This window comes from Pantherophis guttatus, chromosome 3, assembly GCF_059756535.1.
Source record: "Pantherophis guttatus breed Tessera chromosome 3, ASM5975653v1, whole genome shotgun sequence".
Lineage (NCBI taxonomy): Eukaryota > Metazoa > Chordata > Lepidosauria > Squamata > Colubridae > Pantherophis > Pantherophis guttatus.
This window is the reverse complement of record NC_142065.1, coordinates 35,316,703-35,334,118: the sequence shown is the minus strand read 5'-3', so window position 1 is coordinate 35,334,118 and position 17,416 is coordinate 35,316,703. Positions and strand designations below refer to the sequence as shown.

The following is a 17,416-nucleotide window of genomic DNA, read 5'->3' as shown; positions in this document are numbered from 1 at the left end:
AAAAAAGAGGTCCCAGGGCTGTATGCTTCTTCTGGAAACCTTGGGTGGCTACTCCAAAATCCTTCAAAACCATTAGTTAACTATTAGTTAATTTTAATATAAAGTAAGTGTAATTGAAACAAAATCAAATTTAATTTTGCCTTGGCCCTACATATTACTTTTTGGAATGTAGCCCATGGTACACTATTCAAAGACCAAATGTGGCCTTCAGCCAAGAAAAAGTTACCCATCTCTACTTTATATCATTTAAGAAGACATCTGCCTTCCCTGATGAGCTGTAGAATTGGACTCATTACAGGTGAGAATCAGAAAAAGAAAAAGATTCTCAATTATAGTTCACATGATTTCATTAATAATGTGGTACTCATAACAATTATTTTTAGTTTGCCTGGTTACTTATAAGTGGAAATTTTTTCAATTAAATGGAAGAAGGGGACAGTGTAAATAAAGAAGCTTGCATACAAATGCAATACTTTAACAGGACCTGAATTTTGCTGAATGTCTTAGGTTAAAAACCAATTTCTGTAGTCAGAATAGTTTTAGTTGTGAACTTGTCATATCTTTATATGTGTTTTGTTCGCAGAGGCTCAGAAATAATAGTTATGTGAAATAATTTCCTCAAAAGAAAGTTAGCTGGAAATTGAATTTTCAGACTAAAATTGTATATATTTGAATATGTATTGCTCAGTGTTGGAGAGAGTAATCCCTTTGCCTTTAAAATGGTGTTTGGGTACTGCAGAAAAGAGTGCAGTAGAAAAAGAACCCTCACAAAGATATTGCTTCTCTGTGGTATTTTGAATTTGGCTATTGACTGCAAAAGGTATGACACTTTCTGAAAAACCAGAAAAAAAGATGGTCATGGGTAGTTTTTGGGTAAAACATGAATGACGGATACTGAGTTCAATGATACTTACTGTAATACTATAATGCTATTCATTTGTACCTGCAGTATGGAGCAAGGACCAACTCCTGTTGAAAAGAAGAAGAAAGGAAAAAGGAAAAATGACATGTCACTTGATAGTTTAGAATTGGATCAAGGCCTCCTTTCATTATCTGGACAAAACCTTGAGGAATCTGTTGAATCAATTGACAGTCAGGTATACTTGAATCTTGAATCTTGAATCTTTATGGATGTGAAACAATCCAGTATTGCTACAATTTTCTCATGATACAACCAGTTTATGTTTCGTTAATTCCTATTATTCTTTGGTTATGATTGTTAGGATCCTACCATGATGTACCTGTATATTAGCTTGTGCACAGAACTGAAAGTGTGGAAAGTTGTCAAATTGTAGTCATTCTTACAAAATGTAAGATCGTTTCTAGACACAGTTTAGCGCTTCTACCACATCCATACACTAATTTACACATTAGCAATAGCAACAGCACTTAGACTTAGATGCTTCACAATGCTTTAGAGCCCTCTCTAAACATTTTACAGAATCAGAATATTACCCTCAACAATATGGATTCTCATTTTACCAGCCTCGGAAGGATGGAAGGCTGAGTCAACCTTGAGCCGGTCAGGATCGAACTGCTGGCAGTCGGCAGAGTCAGTCTGCAATACTGCATTCTAACCATTGCGTTACCATGGCTCTAATTGCCTTTAGTTGCTTAAACTTTTTACCACAGGTTGGCGAGAGTTATTCAACCATAACTTTCTTGACGTGTTTTCTTTCTTTCCTCTCTCACTGTTAAATCTTCCATCCTATATTTGTTTTGCAATTCTGTCTTCATTTCTTCTCTTCAATTTTGATTTGAACTGCAAGATGAGCAGCATATAATAAATAATAATAATTAACTTAGTCCTTGATACAATAATTTTCATATGCTTGTTGCATTATTGAGCTTTGCAGCACATCATTCGGTTTAATGTGTGCACATTTTCATGTTCCCAATGAACATACCTCTGTTGGCCACAAGCATTCCATAAATTCACAAAACAATCAAAGGAACATCACACATCTTTTGTAGGAGTTATGGTCACCATATGCTCACTGTATTATCCAGACTTGCAATCATGTGAATGGGCCTTCATAGATATAGTATAACAAAGACATCCCTTCACATTGCTTTAGTTCACCTATCACTTTAAGGTACATTGTTGCTTTAGCATCATATATAGCTTAGCATCATATATGAACCTAGCCCAAAGTGATTAATAACTTTAGCATTTTATTTGACTTAGGCCCGTGATGGCAAACCTATGCGTGCCACAGGTGGCACATGTAGCCATATCAATGGGCATGCAAGTTCAGCTCCGGCATGCATGTGCACAGCAGCCAGCTGATTTTTGGGCCTTCTGGGCCCACCAGAAGTACGGAAATAGGTTGTTTCCTGCCTCCAGAGGGCCTTGGGGGGGGTGTTTGTGGGAAAGGTCTGTTTTTCTCTCTCACCTGGCTCCAGAGCCTTTCTAGGAGTCTGGGGAGGGTGAAAACGGCCTTCCCCACCTTCCTGGAGGCCCTCCAGAGGCCAGAAAGGGCCCATTTGCCAACTTCTGGTGGGACGGAAGGCCTGTTTTTTGCTGTCCCCAGCCTCCAGAGCCTCTCTAGGAGTCTGGGGAGGGTGAAAACGGCCTTCCCCACCCCCTGGAGGTTCTCTGGAGGCCGAAAAGCCCGTTTGCCAACTTCTGGTCCCACCGTAAGTTGGTAAATGGGCTGTTTCTGGCCTCGGGGGGGTGGGGGGGTGGCGGAGGCTGTTTTCGCCCTCCCCAGACTCCTAGAAAGGCTTTGGAGCCAGGTGAGAGAGAAAAATGGGCCTACCGGGCCATCGCGTGCTAGGAGCAGGGGTAGCGGGTGGGGGTGTCATATGCACGTGCATGGGGGCGGGGCGCATAGAATTATGGGTGTGGGCACCCGTGCGATACCCCCCCGCTACACCCCCCCCCCCCCCCCCCGGCTACATGATGGCAAAAAGGTTAGCTATCACTGACTTAGGCCATTGACTCAGATGCAGAGCATTTCAGTTCACATATTCAGTGGTGATTTCTCAAGGGCTGAATCATGAAGTAATCAACAGACAAGGGAGAACTATCAGATTCACTGGTATTGATCAGAAAGAGCTGAAGTTAAGCAGGAGAAGCACTCCAGAGGGAATTTTCTGAAAGTGTTATATTAAAAAGATCAGTTGATGTAAAGAGAACCGTCTGAAAATGATTTCTGAATTGAGCAATGTATTTATTTAAAGAATATATGCAATGTGTAGGAGCAGCGAGTGGTTCAAATATGACTCCAGGAAAGACAGAAAGTAGGCAAAAACAAATTTCTTCTCTTTCAGAATTTAGATAAATTGGCAGGCAATTTTTAGGATTGGCAGTTTTCTCCCTTGCTTTCTTTGCTATCCAGAACTGCCTAGGGGGTTGGTGAAGTATTCTAGGACCAGGTGGTGATGGAATAGAAATGTAATTTATTATGAAAAAGAAAGGATCAAACAAAGTAGGAACACACACACACACACACAGAGAGAAAGAGAGGGAGGGAGAGAGAGAGAGAAAAAGAGAACTGAGATTTGTATTCATTTCCTGCTTTATGTCTTAACTTGTCTATGCTTTGGCTTACATTGGTATATTGTTTGGGGCTTTTCAGCAGGCATGAAACCAGTACATAGCAGGTTGCTCTCTCCATTGTTTGAAAGACTGACTTCATTGATTTGGCATCATATTTATTTTTGGGATGGGATGTTCAAACTTTTGAAGTGAGAACCTAAATCATATGTCTATGTCTTACAACATTTTGTTTAGTACAAGCCTCTGATGCCCTAATTTTTCATTAGCTGGCAACATATTGGCCAAATCTAAGCATTGTGTATTTATTTGTATAACCTGGACAAGGGCTGGATTTCAGTTAAGCAGTAGCAATAGCAATAGCACTTAGACTTATATACCGCTTCACAGTGCTTTATAGCCCTCTGTAAGAGGTTTACATATTGCAAGTCAGCATATTGCCTCCAACAATCTGGGTCCTCATTTTACCGACCTCGGAAGGACGGAAGGCTGAGTCAACCTTGAACTTGGTGAGATTTGATCTGCCATACTGCTGGCAGCCGGTGATCAATAGAAGTAGCCTGCAGTACTGCACTCTAACCACTGCGCCACCGCGGCTCTTTATCTAGTATTGTATATATCTCTTCTACCATATTTGAGTCTGTGTTTGCTGTGCAGAAGCGCCGTTCTGGACGCCAGGTGAAGCGTAGGAAGTACAATGAAGACTTGGATTTCAAGGTGGTTGATGATGATGGTGAAACAATAGCTGTATTGGGTGCTGGCCGAGCTTCTGCACTTTCTGCATCTACCTTGGCTTGGCAAGCAGAGGTATGGCTGGGACAATTGGGAAACAAAACTTAGTTCCATTTAGAAAATCCATTTGTCCGTGAACTCATGGCACAGTAGACATGTGAGATCATGTTTGCAGCAATTTGAAACGAATTACATATCTTGAGTAAAATCCATGGGTTTTTTTCCTAAACTGAATTCTTATAGAGTGCGTTCATTTGTAACAAATTCCCAATCGAGGATATCATGTGGGGTGATAAACCAGAAAAATGCATCATTAACCTTTTTCTGTAATTTTAAATTATCCTAAATAAGTGAATCATTTAACTGATTATTTTCTGTCACTTGAAATGTAATAATATGTACATACCCAGAAGCAATTCTTATTTAATTTACCACCAAGTAAGTATTTCCCAAATTAAATTCTAATCTGATTTTGATTTCTCCGTATTTGTTCCTTTTTAAAACATTTCTTAAAGTCATTCTTTATATTTAATTATAAGCAAAGATTGATAATTATGATAAGCTTCTATTATAATTAAAACAACATAAAAATGACTTAAGAATCAGTTCGATGTAGTGGTTAAGGCATCCCCCTGGGAACTCGGATACTCTTAAGTAGTGGTCTCACCTTAGGCACAAAGTTAACTGGGTAACTTTAGACCAATCTTTCTCTTAGGAAGCAGGCAATGGCAAACCATTCCAAAATTTTGCCAAGAAAACTGTAGGAACTTGTCCAAGTACTCGCCAGGACTCAACACTGACACAATGGCACCCCTCCTCCTAATACCTTATTTATTTATTTATTTATTTATTAGATTTTATCCTGTCTTTATTACTGGATAGGTAACTCAAGGAGGTGAACATATATACTGTAAAACTCTGTCCTCCTCCTAATTCTCCCCACAAGAATAATCCTGTCAGGTCTGGGAGAGATGCAGAGAAAGTGTGCAAGTAACAGAAATACATATGTAAACTAAATTCAGTTCTTAAATTGATAGTTTGTTTTCAATGATTGCCTTTAATAATCTTCGGGCACTCTCACCCACTTTATCTGCCACTTTCTTTTTATATGAGAATAAATATATGATCATTAGAATAGACAAGACCAGAATAGAATTGCACATCATATATAAGAAATCAGCATGATCTACCATTAATGACCGTTAGTTCAGTGTCTGTTTAAAGTTATGACGGTACCGAACAAGGAGATTTACAGCCGATCCTCAATGTTGTGGCCGTCACAATATCCTGGTGGTGATGTGATTGTGATTTGGGTACTTCACAACCAGCTCACAATTACGATGATCACAACATCCTGCAGTTACATGACTGAACCTAACAACCTTCCATCAAAGTCAGTGGGGAAACTATCAAGAGGTTACAAATTGCAACCATGTGATTTTACATGACAAGAAGTACCCTGTCTATATTAATTCCAAGAGATGTCTTGAAATATGGAAAGTCAAACTTTTAATGTACATTGCTTTAAAACACTAAATGCCACGATCACATCTGGGCAGCTAAACTTCCTTCTTCCTGTCTCTGCTCCATAGGAACCTCCTGAGGACGATGCCAACATCATTGAGAAAATTCTTGCTTCCAGGATGGTGCAGAAAGAGGTGAGAGCCTCCCTTGTCCTTGGAGCCCTTTCAGTTCCTTTATGAGTTATTTATTCTATTGAAAGGAAAGAATATGATCGATTGTGTTAAATTATAGTAATTGGTATTATAAGAAGATGCGGTAAATTATTTACTTTATCATAATTTGTTTCCTACGGTAATATGATAATGAATAGTAGGACTATTATGTTTGGAGCTTAGCTTCTTCATGCAGTGAATGAATAGTCTGGAGTTTGGAAGTCTTGTTGGAAGCAGGGGCAAGTATTCAGTTTGAAGCTCAAGGCAGAGGGATATTGTTCTCTATGTGTCTAGAGTGGGTATTTACATTCAGAATGCAACTGATGGCAAAATTGTGCCTCAAAAGTTGCCTTCCCCACTCACCAATTTCAGTATGTAAGTGAATGTTCAGATCTGAAACATATTCTCTGCTGCCATGGTTTATTCCCTAACACCACTTGCTCATGAAGCAATTATTTATATTTAGGACTGCAAGCTCTGGGATAAAAGAGCTTTTTTGAGAGAAAAATTCTGTATCAATTGGCTGTATTATATTAATAAATAGAGTGAAAATTGGATAAAAATAAGTTTGATATAATAAAGTTTGTGCGTGGGTGTGAGTGTATCACCAATTTTGATTGAAGCCTGGGTAGAATCAAACCGCACCTAATAAAAGCCAATTGATAGATCTGCTGTCTTTTCCCATATGCCACTTAAGTTTGTAACTAATGCAGCCACAATGAAGTAGCTTTCACACTTTTCTGTATTTTATTTTAATCTGTTTTGCTTTATGAAAGGGTCTAGAAGGTCAGATGTTTGCCCATTATTTTGTAATCTTGAATGAGCCAATAATATTATTTCAAAATGGATTTGGAGCTTTTTCTCATGGTCAGTTCAGCTTTTCTTGTAATTAAGGTACGCAGTCATATAACTGCAGAAGAAGCATATGGAAAAAAATTATTATAGGAACATCTCAGGTATTGCTTTGCTATTTCTTATTCCTGAGAGATTTGAATGACTTGGCTTAATATCAGTAAGGAATGGGATTGTCCTTTATTTTTCCTATTCACTTCTGCTTTTCTTGCCAACTGGATTTTAATATTATTCCAGTCATATTTGAACATTGTACCTGTGGAATCTTATATTTGGTTACATTACAAAGTAGTTTATTCAAGTAAGCTACCATTGGCTGTGGTCCTTGCCTAGTCTCAGTTTTGTCCAAATGATGCTGACTAAGCATTAATGGCTATAATGGATACTAATGAATGGATATATTCATATTGCATGGATGGTTTTTTGTTTTTGTTATTTTAAAATGTTTTCAGTATTTTTAATTGTAAAGTATTTTTTTTATTTCTAATCTGCCAAGAATTATTGAGTGAGATGGGCAGCTATTGAAATTGATTGATTGATTGAATGGATGGATGGATAAATAAATAAATAAATAGAGAAACTGAGAAATATATAAATAAAAATAGATAAATAAATAATTAATATATAATGGATGCTAAGCATTAATGGGTATAATATATCTATATAATTAAACAAACAAACAAACAAACAAATAATTGTTGTTCCAGATTTATCCTGGAGGAGCAACTTATGAACAGGAAGAGTTCTATGTAAAGTACCGCAATTTGTACGTATAGCATGTGTTTGTCTTATCAATGTGCTACGTACTGTTCAGTTTTGGATGTCCAAAACATATAAAGTAGCATCTATTTCTTCATATTAGAATTGACTGATTTGTCAAATTTGATTTTGCTCAATTTCATATTTTTCCAACTTTAAATTCCTTATAGCTGATTTCTGCAACACTTTTCCTAATATTTGAATTTTTGTATTTTTTTCTCCTCAATTTATATCTTTAGAGAAACACTAGTAATCTAATACATTGCATTTTTATGCATACATCCGCCAAAATATGCTTATTTGATTGCATTTTTCTTAACATTTTAAACATGATATTAGCTGTAAATTACAATTCAGCTTTTGGAAAGATATAGATATTGTGATGCAATTACATACTTGAAGGAAGTGAGATTTGGACAAGTTTGTGTTAAAATGCCAATCATGTGCACGTCTTCCTGGTTCCTTCTTAATAATCTGAATGATACTCTTCATTAATTCATAGTTCTTATTTGCACTGTAAATGGGCCACCATGGAGGAGTTAGAAAAAGATCCACGGATCTCCCAGAAGATTAAACGCTTTCGCAATAAACAGGCCCAAATGAAGCACATTTTCACTGAGGTCAGTAATGAATTTTCCTGGTTGATTTTGTTACTTTCTCAGAATATTTTTAAAGGTCTGTTAACTGGGGCTATTTTTTGTGGTATTGTCAATGTACGCAGTTAGCAATGTGTACACATATAAGCAGCACCATTGCTGTAAACTAAAGCAAAAATATGATTAAAGAGCGTTTCTTTTACCCTCCTTTACTAGCCTCCCTGCACTTACGCATAGGGACTTGCACCCTCTTTTCCCAAATTGCCCAAATTCAATCTGCATTGCAGCAACACCCAAGCAATCTGTGCCAGATTTCCCAGAGCCTCTCCCCCATGGCATCCCTATTGTTCTTAACTGGGACTCCCTCTACTTTCCGCTTAATGACCCACATGTCTTGAGGTTAGGACTACAACCAGGAATTCCTGGATGGCTATTGCTAAGCATGCAGTCATATAATGTTGCACTTTATAACCAAATTGCTTAGCTATGGCAATCGTGTTCCCAATTGCCATTGTAACTCATTCAACTTTTTAAAAATTGATTTTAACTCCCTTTGGGTTTTATAAACTGTTCTGAGTCTATAGGAATTGGTGGGGATAGTAAATTTAAATTAATAGATTATGATGATGGCCTAGATCAGGGGTATCAAACTTGATTTCATTGAGGGCCGCATCAGGTTGTGTTTGACCTCGGGGTCAGGGTATGTGGCTGGGGCGTGGCCAGGGTAGGCGTGGCCAGTTCAATGTCACTCATCAAGGCTCCGCTTTTTGCCACGACGGCCTCCTGCAGTTCCCTGCCAGGGGAAAACGGAGCTTGGGGAGGCCGCACGTGGCCCACACGAGCTCTATTTTCGTTGGCAGAGTGCTTCAGGAGACCCTCGGAGCCTGGGTGGGCTGCCCATGGCCCTCCTGACCTCCTTTTTCGCTAGCAGAGGCACCGCGGGCTGGTCCTTCGCTGTTTCCAGAACGGGCCTCTGGGCCAGATCTAAGCACCCTGCGGGCCGGATCTGGCCCCCGGGCCTTGAGTTTGATACCCTTGGCCTAGCTGGATAAAAGTACAAAATTATTGTACCTCTGCCAGGTACAGAAATAGAAAGTTTTCTATGATGGCATGTTACCAGTCAATAGATACCTGAGAATCTTGTTTTTAGAGTGCTCTCTTTCTAACTATCATGTCGTTACATGTGATGCTATTGTGGATGTATTGTGGAATTGGAATGGAAGAGGTTGAGTAGAGATAAATAATTGATGTCCTGTTCATTCAGTATGGTAATTTCAAGCTTATCATTATAGATATTTATATTTCTGACAGCTCAGGATTAATACTCAGTTAGAATATTGGTTGATTTACTGTTGCTGTTTTTGTTTGGTAATTGCTTCCAACCAGCATCTTGAAAAAGAAATAACTGTTGGCATAGAACTCACGCTTTCCATACAGGTAGTCCTTGGCTCATGTCCATTTATTCAGCAACCATTCAGAATTATGGTGGCACTGAAAGAATGGATATACGACTGGTTCCCAAAGTTGTAGCAATTGTAGCACCCCATCACGTGATCACATTCCAGGAGCTTGGTTGCTCAGCTTGCGATTATGATGATGCAGGTAGCTGTGGCCACTATTTGTGACTTTCCTTCCCAGCTGCCCACATGTTCAATGTTCTGACCTAGGCTCCCTTAAAAAGCAGGAAGCAGGAATTGGTCCCGGCAAAACCTCTTTTATTTTCACAACTGTGAATTACTTTCATTCACAGTCAGCAAGGTTTGTCCAAATAGTTTTTCAAAGGAATATGTTCCTCCCCAATCTCCTCACTGTCTGACTCTACTGCCAGCTCTGCTCTGTGGGCCACAACACACAAACAAAGTCAATGTGGAAGCTGGCAGCAAAGGTCTCAAGTTGTTCCCGTAAGTTGTTCTAGCCTGTTCTAGCCTCCCTACCTGCTTGCAGCCTCCACCAGCCCTCCCAGGCCCTCCTTGGCTTCCCCCAAATCACATGCAACCTGTACTGGACCTCCCCAACCTTCCCTGGCCTCCCCCATTTCTCTGTGACACCCCCGTATTTCTTACCTGGGATTCCAGGACTGCCAGGATTTCCATAGCTCTGCTATCCAGTTACATGATGTAGTGCTTTACAACCGTATCACTTAGTGACAGCAATCCTGGTCCCAATTGCCATCATAACTCAAGAACTAACTGTAGGAAATTGTAATTTCATTCTCCAAAATTAAGCATTTTTCTAGTTGCAGGGGAACTAGTTAGGAAAAGGTTAGAAGTGGAAATAAGTTGCAAACTCTGCTTGAAGAAAAGAGATAAAGTCTTCTCAGCTGCACTCTTTGAATGCTATCCATTCTTATATTCTTCAGGGATCCCAACACAGCTCCAGATTCCAAAGAATGTTCTTTTGTGTTATGTAACTATCATCCCACTATCTTTTTTCTTATATTTAGTTTTACTTATTTTTGGTGGGAAGCAGTGGAGCATTTGGGAGAGTTGAGTTTCTGCTCTGAACCTTTACACTGTTATTCTAGATGAGCAGAGTTCACAGTTTTACAAGTGAAAATAAGGAGGTTTGGGTGGAATTGTTTTTCTAATATTTCTTGGTGTTCACACATCTATTTGGGGCTTATATTTCAAAGATTGCAACTGAGGTATGTAAGGAAAAAAGCTGCCAAAGCTTTTATTTCTACAAGAAAGTCCAAGGAAGAACCTGCTAAAGAGCTGTTTTGCCTGCAACTCTATTAAAAATAAAATAAAATTATTTGACAGTAGAAATTGCTTCCTTCCTGCTAGTTCAGGAGGTCCAAACTCTTGCTTACCGTATTTTTTGGAGTATAAGATGCACCGGAGTATAAGACACAGCTTAGTTTTTGGGGAGGAAAATAGGAAAAAAAAAATCTGCCTACCAGGTATTCATCTGGCTAGCATCCTTAGTCTGGTCAACTTCAGCACGTTAGTTTGCTGGTTTTGAGCGTGCACACACTTTTTATCCCCTGCTTGGGGATAAAAAACAGCTTCTAAAGCACAGCTGAGAGGGAGCAGCAATGAGAAAAGCAGGCAAAGCAGGGAGATTGCTTCACTTGCTAGCGCCTTGTTAGGGCTGAAAAAAAGCTTCAAAAAAGCTACATTCAGATACATTCAGACTATAAGACGCACCCAAATTTTCAGCCTCTTTTAGGGGGGGAAAAGTGCATCTTATACTCTGAAAAATACGGTAATAACTTGAGAAACTGATTTTTTTTTCCTGGCTAGGCCTAACATGACTTAACGCATATCTGCTGTTTGTTTCTTATTTTGCCAGCCTGATGAAGATCTATTCAATCCAGACTATGTGGAAGTTGATAGAATTCTAGAAGTGGCTCACACAAAGGACTCTGAAACTGGGGAGGTAGATGTTGTTCTCACCATGATTGTTATTTGCAATTCACATTCTCCACTCTCTTGATTTTCATGGCTGACCTCAGTCTGGGAAGCAGAGGGGGCTTTTTAGTAAAATATAGTGATACAATCCCCCTCCAGCCCCATCGGTCTCTTAATTGCCAAGAGTTTTTCAGCTAATTGTGAACGTCCATGCAGTTTGTCCTGCTGACTCAGCAAGCTTAGTGCTGGAAATAAGAGATTACTGAAATGTAGTCATTATGTGACTCTAGGATAGAGTTTCTGTAGACAATTTTTCTGAGATCTGTAGTCATGTGTGCATTTAAATTGCAACTATAAAAAGCAGTCTTTTTTTTTTTTCTTAATAACCCATACTCAAATATAGTCTAGAAAGAGGCTTTTCCTTTGAACTTCACAGCTCTCTTGGAAGAGATGTAGTGCCTTGTAACTTTGGTTTAGATCTGGTAAGATCAGCACAATTATGGTATAGGTGTTCTGCTTCATGGAAAAGTGACAGAGTTCAGGCAGAGCCCACTCCAAGCTTGAGAGGTAAATTCCTTACCTGGCTTTAAAATACTCAGATTCTTTTCATTTCTCATGTCTCAGAGCTGTGCTCCACAACGTAGCACCTTGGGTATAGTCCTTGGCATCTTCCAGGCTCCAAACTCCATCTGACTGAGAATGGAGCATAGTAGTACCAACTTTGTAAATAGGAAGTTACAACTCCCCTCAAGGCAGTGATGATGTCTATAAAATGCTCACCACATTTTAAATGGGCCTTAAATCCCTGCAGTTGTCAAATTTATTAGGTGTTGACACTAATTACGTTTTGCATGCAGTAAACCCCAAGTTCAGTTATGTTGGGTAGGCATTACCACATGCGCATAAGCGTTTTCATGGCATCAGGGTCAGTGGGCGGAGCCTCCCGCTGGTTTTACTACCGGTTCTATAGAACCGGTGCGAACTGGGGGCAACCCACCACTGATCTGGACTGCAAAAATCCAGATGACTATTAGATGGTTGCTTATAAATTTGTGTATCTTTTTGTTGCCACTTAGTGACCAGTTGCATTTTTGCAGCCCAGTTGTCGTTACTTTAGCATTAGAGAAGCCTCCTGGTGTGAAAAGTCTGCCAATCAATATAGGCAATATTCCTGTACTTAAAAAAAAAAAAAAAAAAAGAATGGGATCAACATAAAGTCTACATAATTCCATGTTTTAGTGAAAATCAGATGGTAGAAGGAAACTATAGAGAAGCCCTCTACTTTTTAACAAATGCCCTAAACCTTTCTGGATTAATTAAAATAAGGATATATTGGTTTAATTCTTACAGTTTACCTAGGTATAAATGATAAAGCATTGTTCAGTTTTCACTTCACATGTTGAATTATGTGATCATGAACCCTTTGTATAGTTATAAGAAAATATTCTACTAGTAACACAAAAGTTAGAAATTTGGTATGGAGATAATTTTTACATGGTGACAAAATTTTTGATGTATTTCTCCTCCTCCCATGTGCTTGTGTAATTGTACAGTGTACGTGGTCTTAAAAATTAGAGATAAGTGAGAGTATTGATACTAAATCATCTCTCTCTTCCAAGGCCTATGGAAATGCCATGGATCATCCATATATTTGAAAATTTGTATTTCTGTTCCCTGCCTTTCATGCTAAATCAATTATTTCTATTAAGAAAAAAGAACTGAAGATAAAACATGTTATTGATTAACAAATGATGACTAAATGTTTTATGGGTTTACCTTTTTTAAACATTCACATTAAAAAGTACACTTGGAAGTTGACATCCACTTTTTGTGAAGAAAGATTTATTTATTAATTAAATTTATATGCTGCCCATCTTTCAGTCGAAAGTGACTCTGGAATGATAAAGGTTTGCTTTATAAAAGCTTTTCCTTTTCTTTGGAAGCATGTGATAGCTGGCTCTAAAGTTGCATCCATTATCATATCAATCATGGTTACACCCCTATATACATGATACATTTCAGCTTATCAAATTGATAATGATCTTGATTTTTCCCCCAGATTATGTTTCCTCAAAGAGTTCCATTATTTGTCCTTTGTCACTTTTTGTTTTGAGCCCTCACTGCTTCTCCTTTTGTTGGTTCCTGGATTGTAGGAGGTGACTCACTACCTGGTGAAGTGGTGCTCCTTACCCTATGAAGAAAGTACTTGGGAGCTTGAGGAGGATGTTGATCCTGGGAAGATTAAAGAGTTTGAATTTATCCAAATTCCACCAGAACTTAAATCCTTGGTAAAAATAAATTAAGCTTTGATTTTGATGGGGGAAAGAACTGATAGTTATGAGCGAAATAAACATTAATTAAAGAATATTGTGGTTCAGCATAATTTCCTTTTTCAGAGCCGTTTATTTGGCAGTGGTTTTTTTTAATCTTGCAATTTTTTCCTATGTTTTTTCTTGGTACTTAAACTGAGCAGCTCTGAGCATTCCTCTCTTGTCTTCATTCAGATGCCTTTGCCATTTGTACTGTGCCAGTCAGAGTATAAAATAAAGGAAGAAAGTTGAAGATAGTGTCCCATGTTGTCCATGGAAATTCCAATCTATTTTTCAGTGCCATAGGTAGTGGAACTTACACACTGCTGCAGTCCTATGGATCTACTGAACTACCTTCCAATAAATAAACATACAATTTTATTGTTTGTCCTTTCCAAAAATATATTTGCTTTCAAAATACTTGACGCAAAAACATATTTCCTTATATTTTACAGAGTATATTTTTCTCCCTGAGATAATGATTGGCAATTGGATATATTTTATGTATATTTGTATATATATATTTGCCAGAAGCTTTAAGTAAGGGTACTTTAATTATATAATTATATAATTCTGCTATCTTATATAGATTTATTGATTTAGTAGATCTACTGATTCCCATATTTTGGTTAAAAAGCTTCCCAGCTCCTCGGTTTCTGCGTTTTAAAATACTTTTATTCATAAGTTAACATTTGTATACATTTTCTTATACGTTCTTTTGATGCTGTTTCATTATGTGGTTTGCAAAAGATAGTACTACAGTATTTCTTTGTTTTTCTGCCACATTATGAACTGATCTGTAGGAGTGCTTCTGATATAGATTAGATTTTTTAAATCTATAATGGGGAAATTTATAGAGCAGATATCACAGGGTGGGTTTTGGACAAAACAAGGGAAGAAAACCAAGGTCCCTAGGTCTTTAAGTATCCTTGTCTTGGGGAATTAATGGATTTTATTTCTATTTCCTATATTGCTTTTGTCTCTATTAATTTCTCTAATCTATCAGAATTTCATTTCTATCTCTATCCATTAGGAGATGGAAAGAATGCTTATCAAAATTGCCAAGTAATTTGCAAATCTGAGAAGTATAGACTGAGCCTTGAACCTTGTGAGATCCTAGCCAGTACAATCCCTCCAGTTGGATGGGGAACTATCTGTTAGCATTCTTTGAATATGATTTTCAAGCCACTGATATATTCACTTAATTGTCATGTTTTCAACCCATAGCTTATTGATCAGAATGTCAGCACTGGGTCATACGTTTTGCTGAAATGTAACATTTTCTTTATTTGTTTGTTTGTTTGTTTGCTTATTTATACCCCACTGCACTCCCATAGGGCTCACTTTGGTTTTCTAATAATATATAATTAACACAGTGATAATCCAGTAAAGACAAACCAAAAATCAGTCCATCTAAATAATCCAAAAGACAATTATTTCTGAAAGGTAACTAAAATTGGGACTTGTGTAATTTATAGTGGGAGGCCATTCCAGATGCCTGACACTGCTACAATAACAGTGCTTCCACGCCTCAGCCTCCTCCACTTCCCGAAAGCAGGGAATCACCTGCTACTTTTCCTGGCAAGATAGAAAAGCTCTGGCTGATTCAAGAACTGAATGCTTGAAGATAGCTTTGTGTTAAGCCATAAATGGTTTTAGTACCAATATTTTAAAAGCCAGTACAGACACTGCAGCAAATACATAATGAACATGAGCAGTGAATACTGGAAATATACTGATCTGTTGAAGTTTGGACCGTATGATGATTCAAGAGCTCTTTAAAGGCAGTTCCATATAGAGCTGATTGCAGTAGTCTAAATGATCAGAAATGAATCAGAGTAGCAAAGTCCTTGGGATTCAACTATATTCTGGAAGGCAATCCAGTCTATTACATTCTTCCCTAAGGTCTACTTGATGGATCTTTGAGGTTTACTTGTCATCATTGCCCCCTCTCTACCACAGTACATAGACCATATCATTATTTTTAGACAATATATATATATATGATGAGTAGATGCTATCTTATGTTTTGTTGGTAAATATTCAGGTATTATATAGAGAGCAAGAGAATGTAGCTGAGATCAAATTCCATATTCTGGTAAATTGGTGGTGAGGGAGGTTGTAGTACATCTACAACGATACTCTACATACTCCTCACCATTTTTCAAATATGTCTATTGACCCAAACTGGTCAGCGACTCTCCTGATCAATACAATTTCTTCCTTGCTTGCTTCCTTGCTTCCTTCCTCGCTTCCTCCGTCCCTAATTAATTTTTTATGTCTTAGGAGCGTCCTGCCTCAGAGTCTTGGCAAAAGCTAGAGAAGTCTCGAGACTATAAGAACAACAATGAATTGCGGGAATACCAGCTGGAGGGAATGAATTGGCTGCTTTTTAACTGGTATAATAGGTGGGTTGCAAATAGGCATTCCCAGTGGGGATAAATAATATGACAAATTATTCCTGAAGTCCTGGGAATTGTTTCTGGTTTGCCTTATTAATTTCTTTCTGGATCACACCCTGCCTGTGAGTGTAAGTGAGGGTGCACACCTTTACATACCTTTTTAAACTATTTTAACCATTTTGGACAATATGTTGAAAGTTAAATCATGAAACTTGGAAAGTTAACTCAGCATTTCATACATATGGTGTTGCTATACTTTAGGCCAGGGGTCTCCAAACTTGGCAACTTTAAGACTTGTGGACTCAGCAAAGCTGGCTGAGGAATTCTGGGAGTTGAAGTCCACAAGTCTTAAAGTTGCCAAGTTTGGAGACCCCTGCTTTAGGCCTACCATATTTACCTGAAAAGTTATTTACATTGAGTTTAATGCTCCTCTGCCCAAAGGAAGAGTAGATAGAAAAAAATATAAACATCGATAAAATTCCTCTGGATTGCGCAGAATCTGGTCAGCCAAGAGTCCCATCTCCAGCTAGAACTAGACATGGAGCTTTTCCTGTCTCCTGTGGACGTGTGTGCATGTCACACTTGTGTGTGATTTATGGGTGTGTGTTTATATACTTGCCAAATCCATATTCCCAAAAAAGACAAGGGAAGGGAAAAAAGGATACTAGCTGAATGAACAATGTCTAATTAAAATTAATTTATTGTAAAATAAGATGTCCCACTTATAAAATTAATTGTTCTCTCAATACACAAACAACTCTCACGTGCAAAAACACATTATACACACATTACCTTCCCTCCTTTCAGCAGAAACGCCAAAAAAAAAAAAAGGACAAAAAAGCAGGCTGGAGATGAGTTAAGGAGAAGGGATAGCTGCACTGGAAAGGGAAAGAAAGAGGAACGGGAGAACAAAACTGGATGTGAAGGAGGTGAAGGAAAGAGGTAACTGGATAGGGAAGGGAAAAATTGAGAAAGACGCTACGCTTAGGAACTGCAAAAGGGTTAAATTCTCAAGATGAATAGGCTCTTCAAGAAAAAGCTAATTTTCTATATGCGCTGATATGCATTGTTCATTACCACAGAGTCTGGAAATAAATCCCAAGAACAAAGAAGGTTGTTTTAAATTAGGCAGAGTGAATAAAAAGTTGGTTGAAAGGACTCCCATAGGCAATATTTTGTGTCAGTGTTAGTCTGCAGGGGACTTCACCCATTGGTAAAGGAATCATTTTCAGAAG

At 38.2% G+C, this 17,416-nt stretch overlaps 1 protein-coding gene across 7 annotated transcripts in view; it reads left to right on the top strand.

Annotated features, from left to right (window-relative positions):
- The window catches only part of CHD6 (chromodomain helicase DNA binding protein 6), a 156,125-nt gene that overhangs the window by 89,030 nt on the left and 49,679 nt on the right, over positions 1-17,416 (top strand). For all 7 annotated transcript variants that reach the window (XM_060689691.2, XM_087889274.1, XM_034414085.3 and 4 more), the window contains 8 exons: positions 950-1,097; positions 4,160-4,309; positions 5,827-5,892; positions 7,470-7,528; positions 8,024-8,141; positions 11,412-11,498; positions 13,624-13,758; positions 16,066-16,187. In XM_060689691.2, coding sequence (XP_060545674.2) covers positions 950-1,097; positions 4,160-4,309; positions 5,827-5,892; positions 7,470-7,528; positions 8,024-8,141; positions 11,412-11,498; positions 13,624-13,758; positions 16,066-16,187 — 885 coding nt within the window. The remainder of the gene's footprint in view (positions 1-949; positions 1,098-4,159; positions 4,310-5,826; positions 5,893-7,469; positions 7,529-8,023; positions 8,142-11,411; positions 11,499-13,623; positions 13,759-16,065; positions 16,188-17,416) is intronic.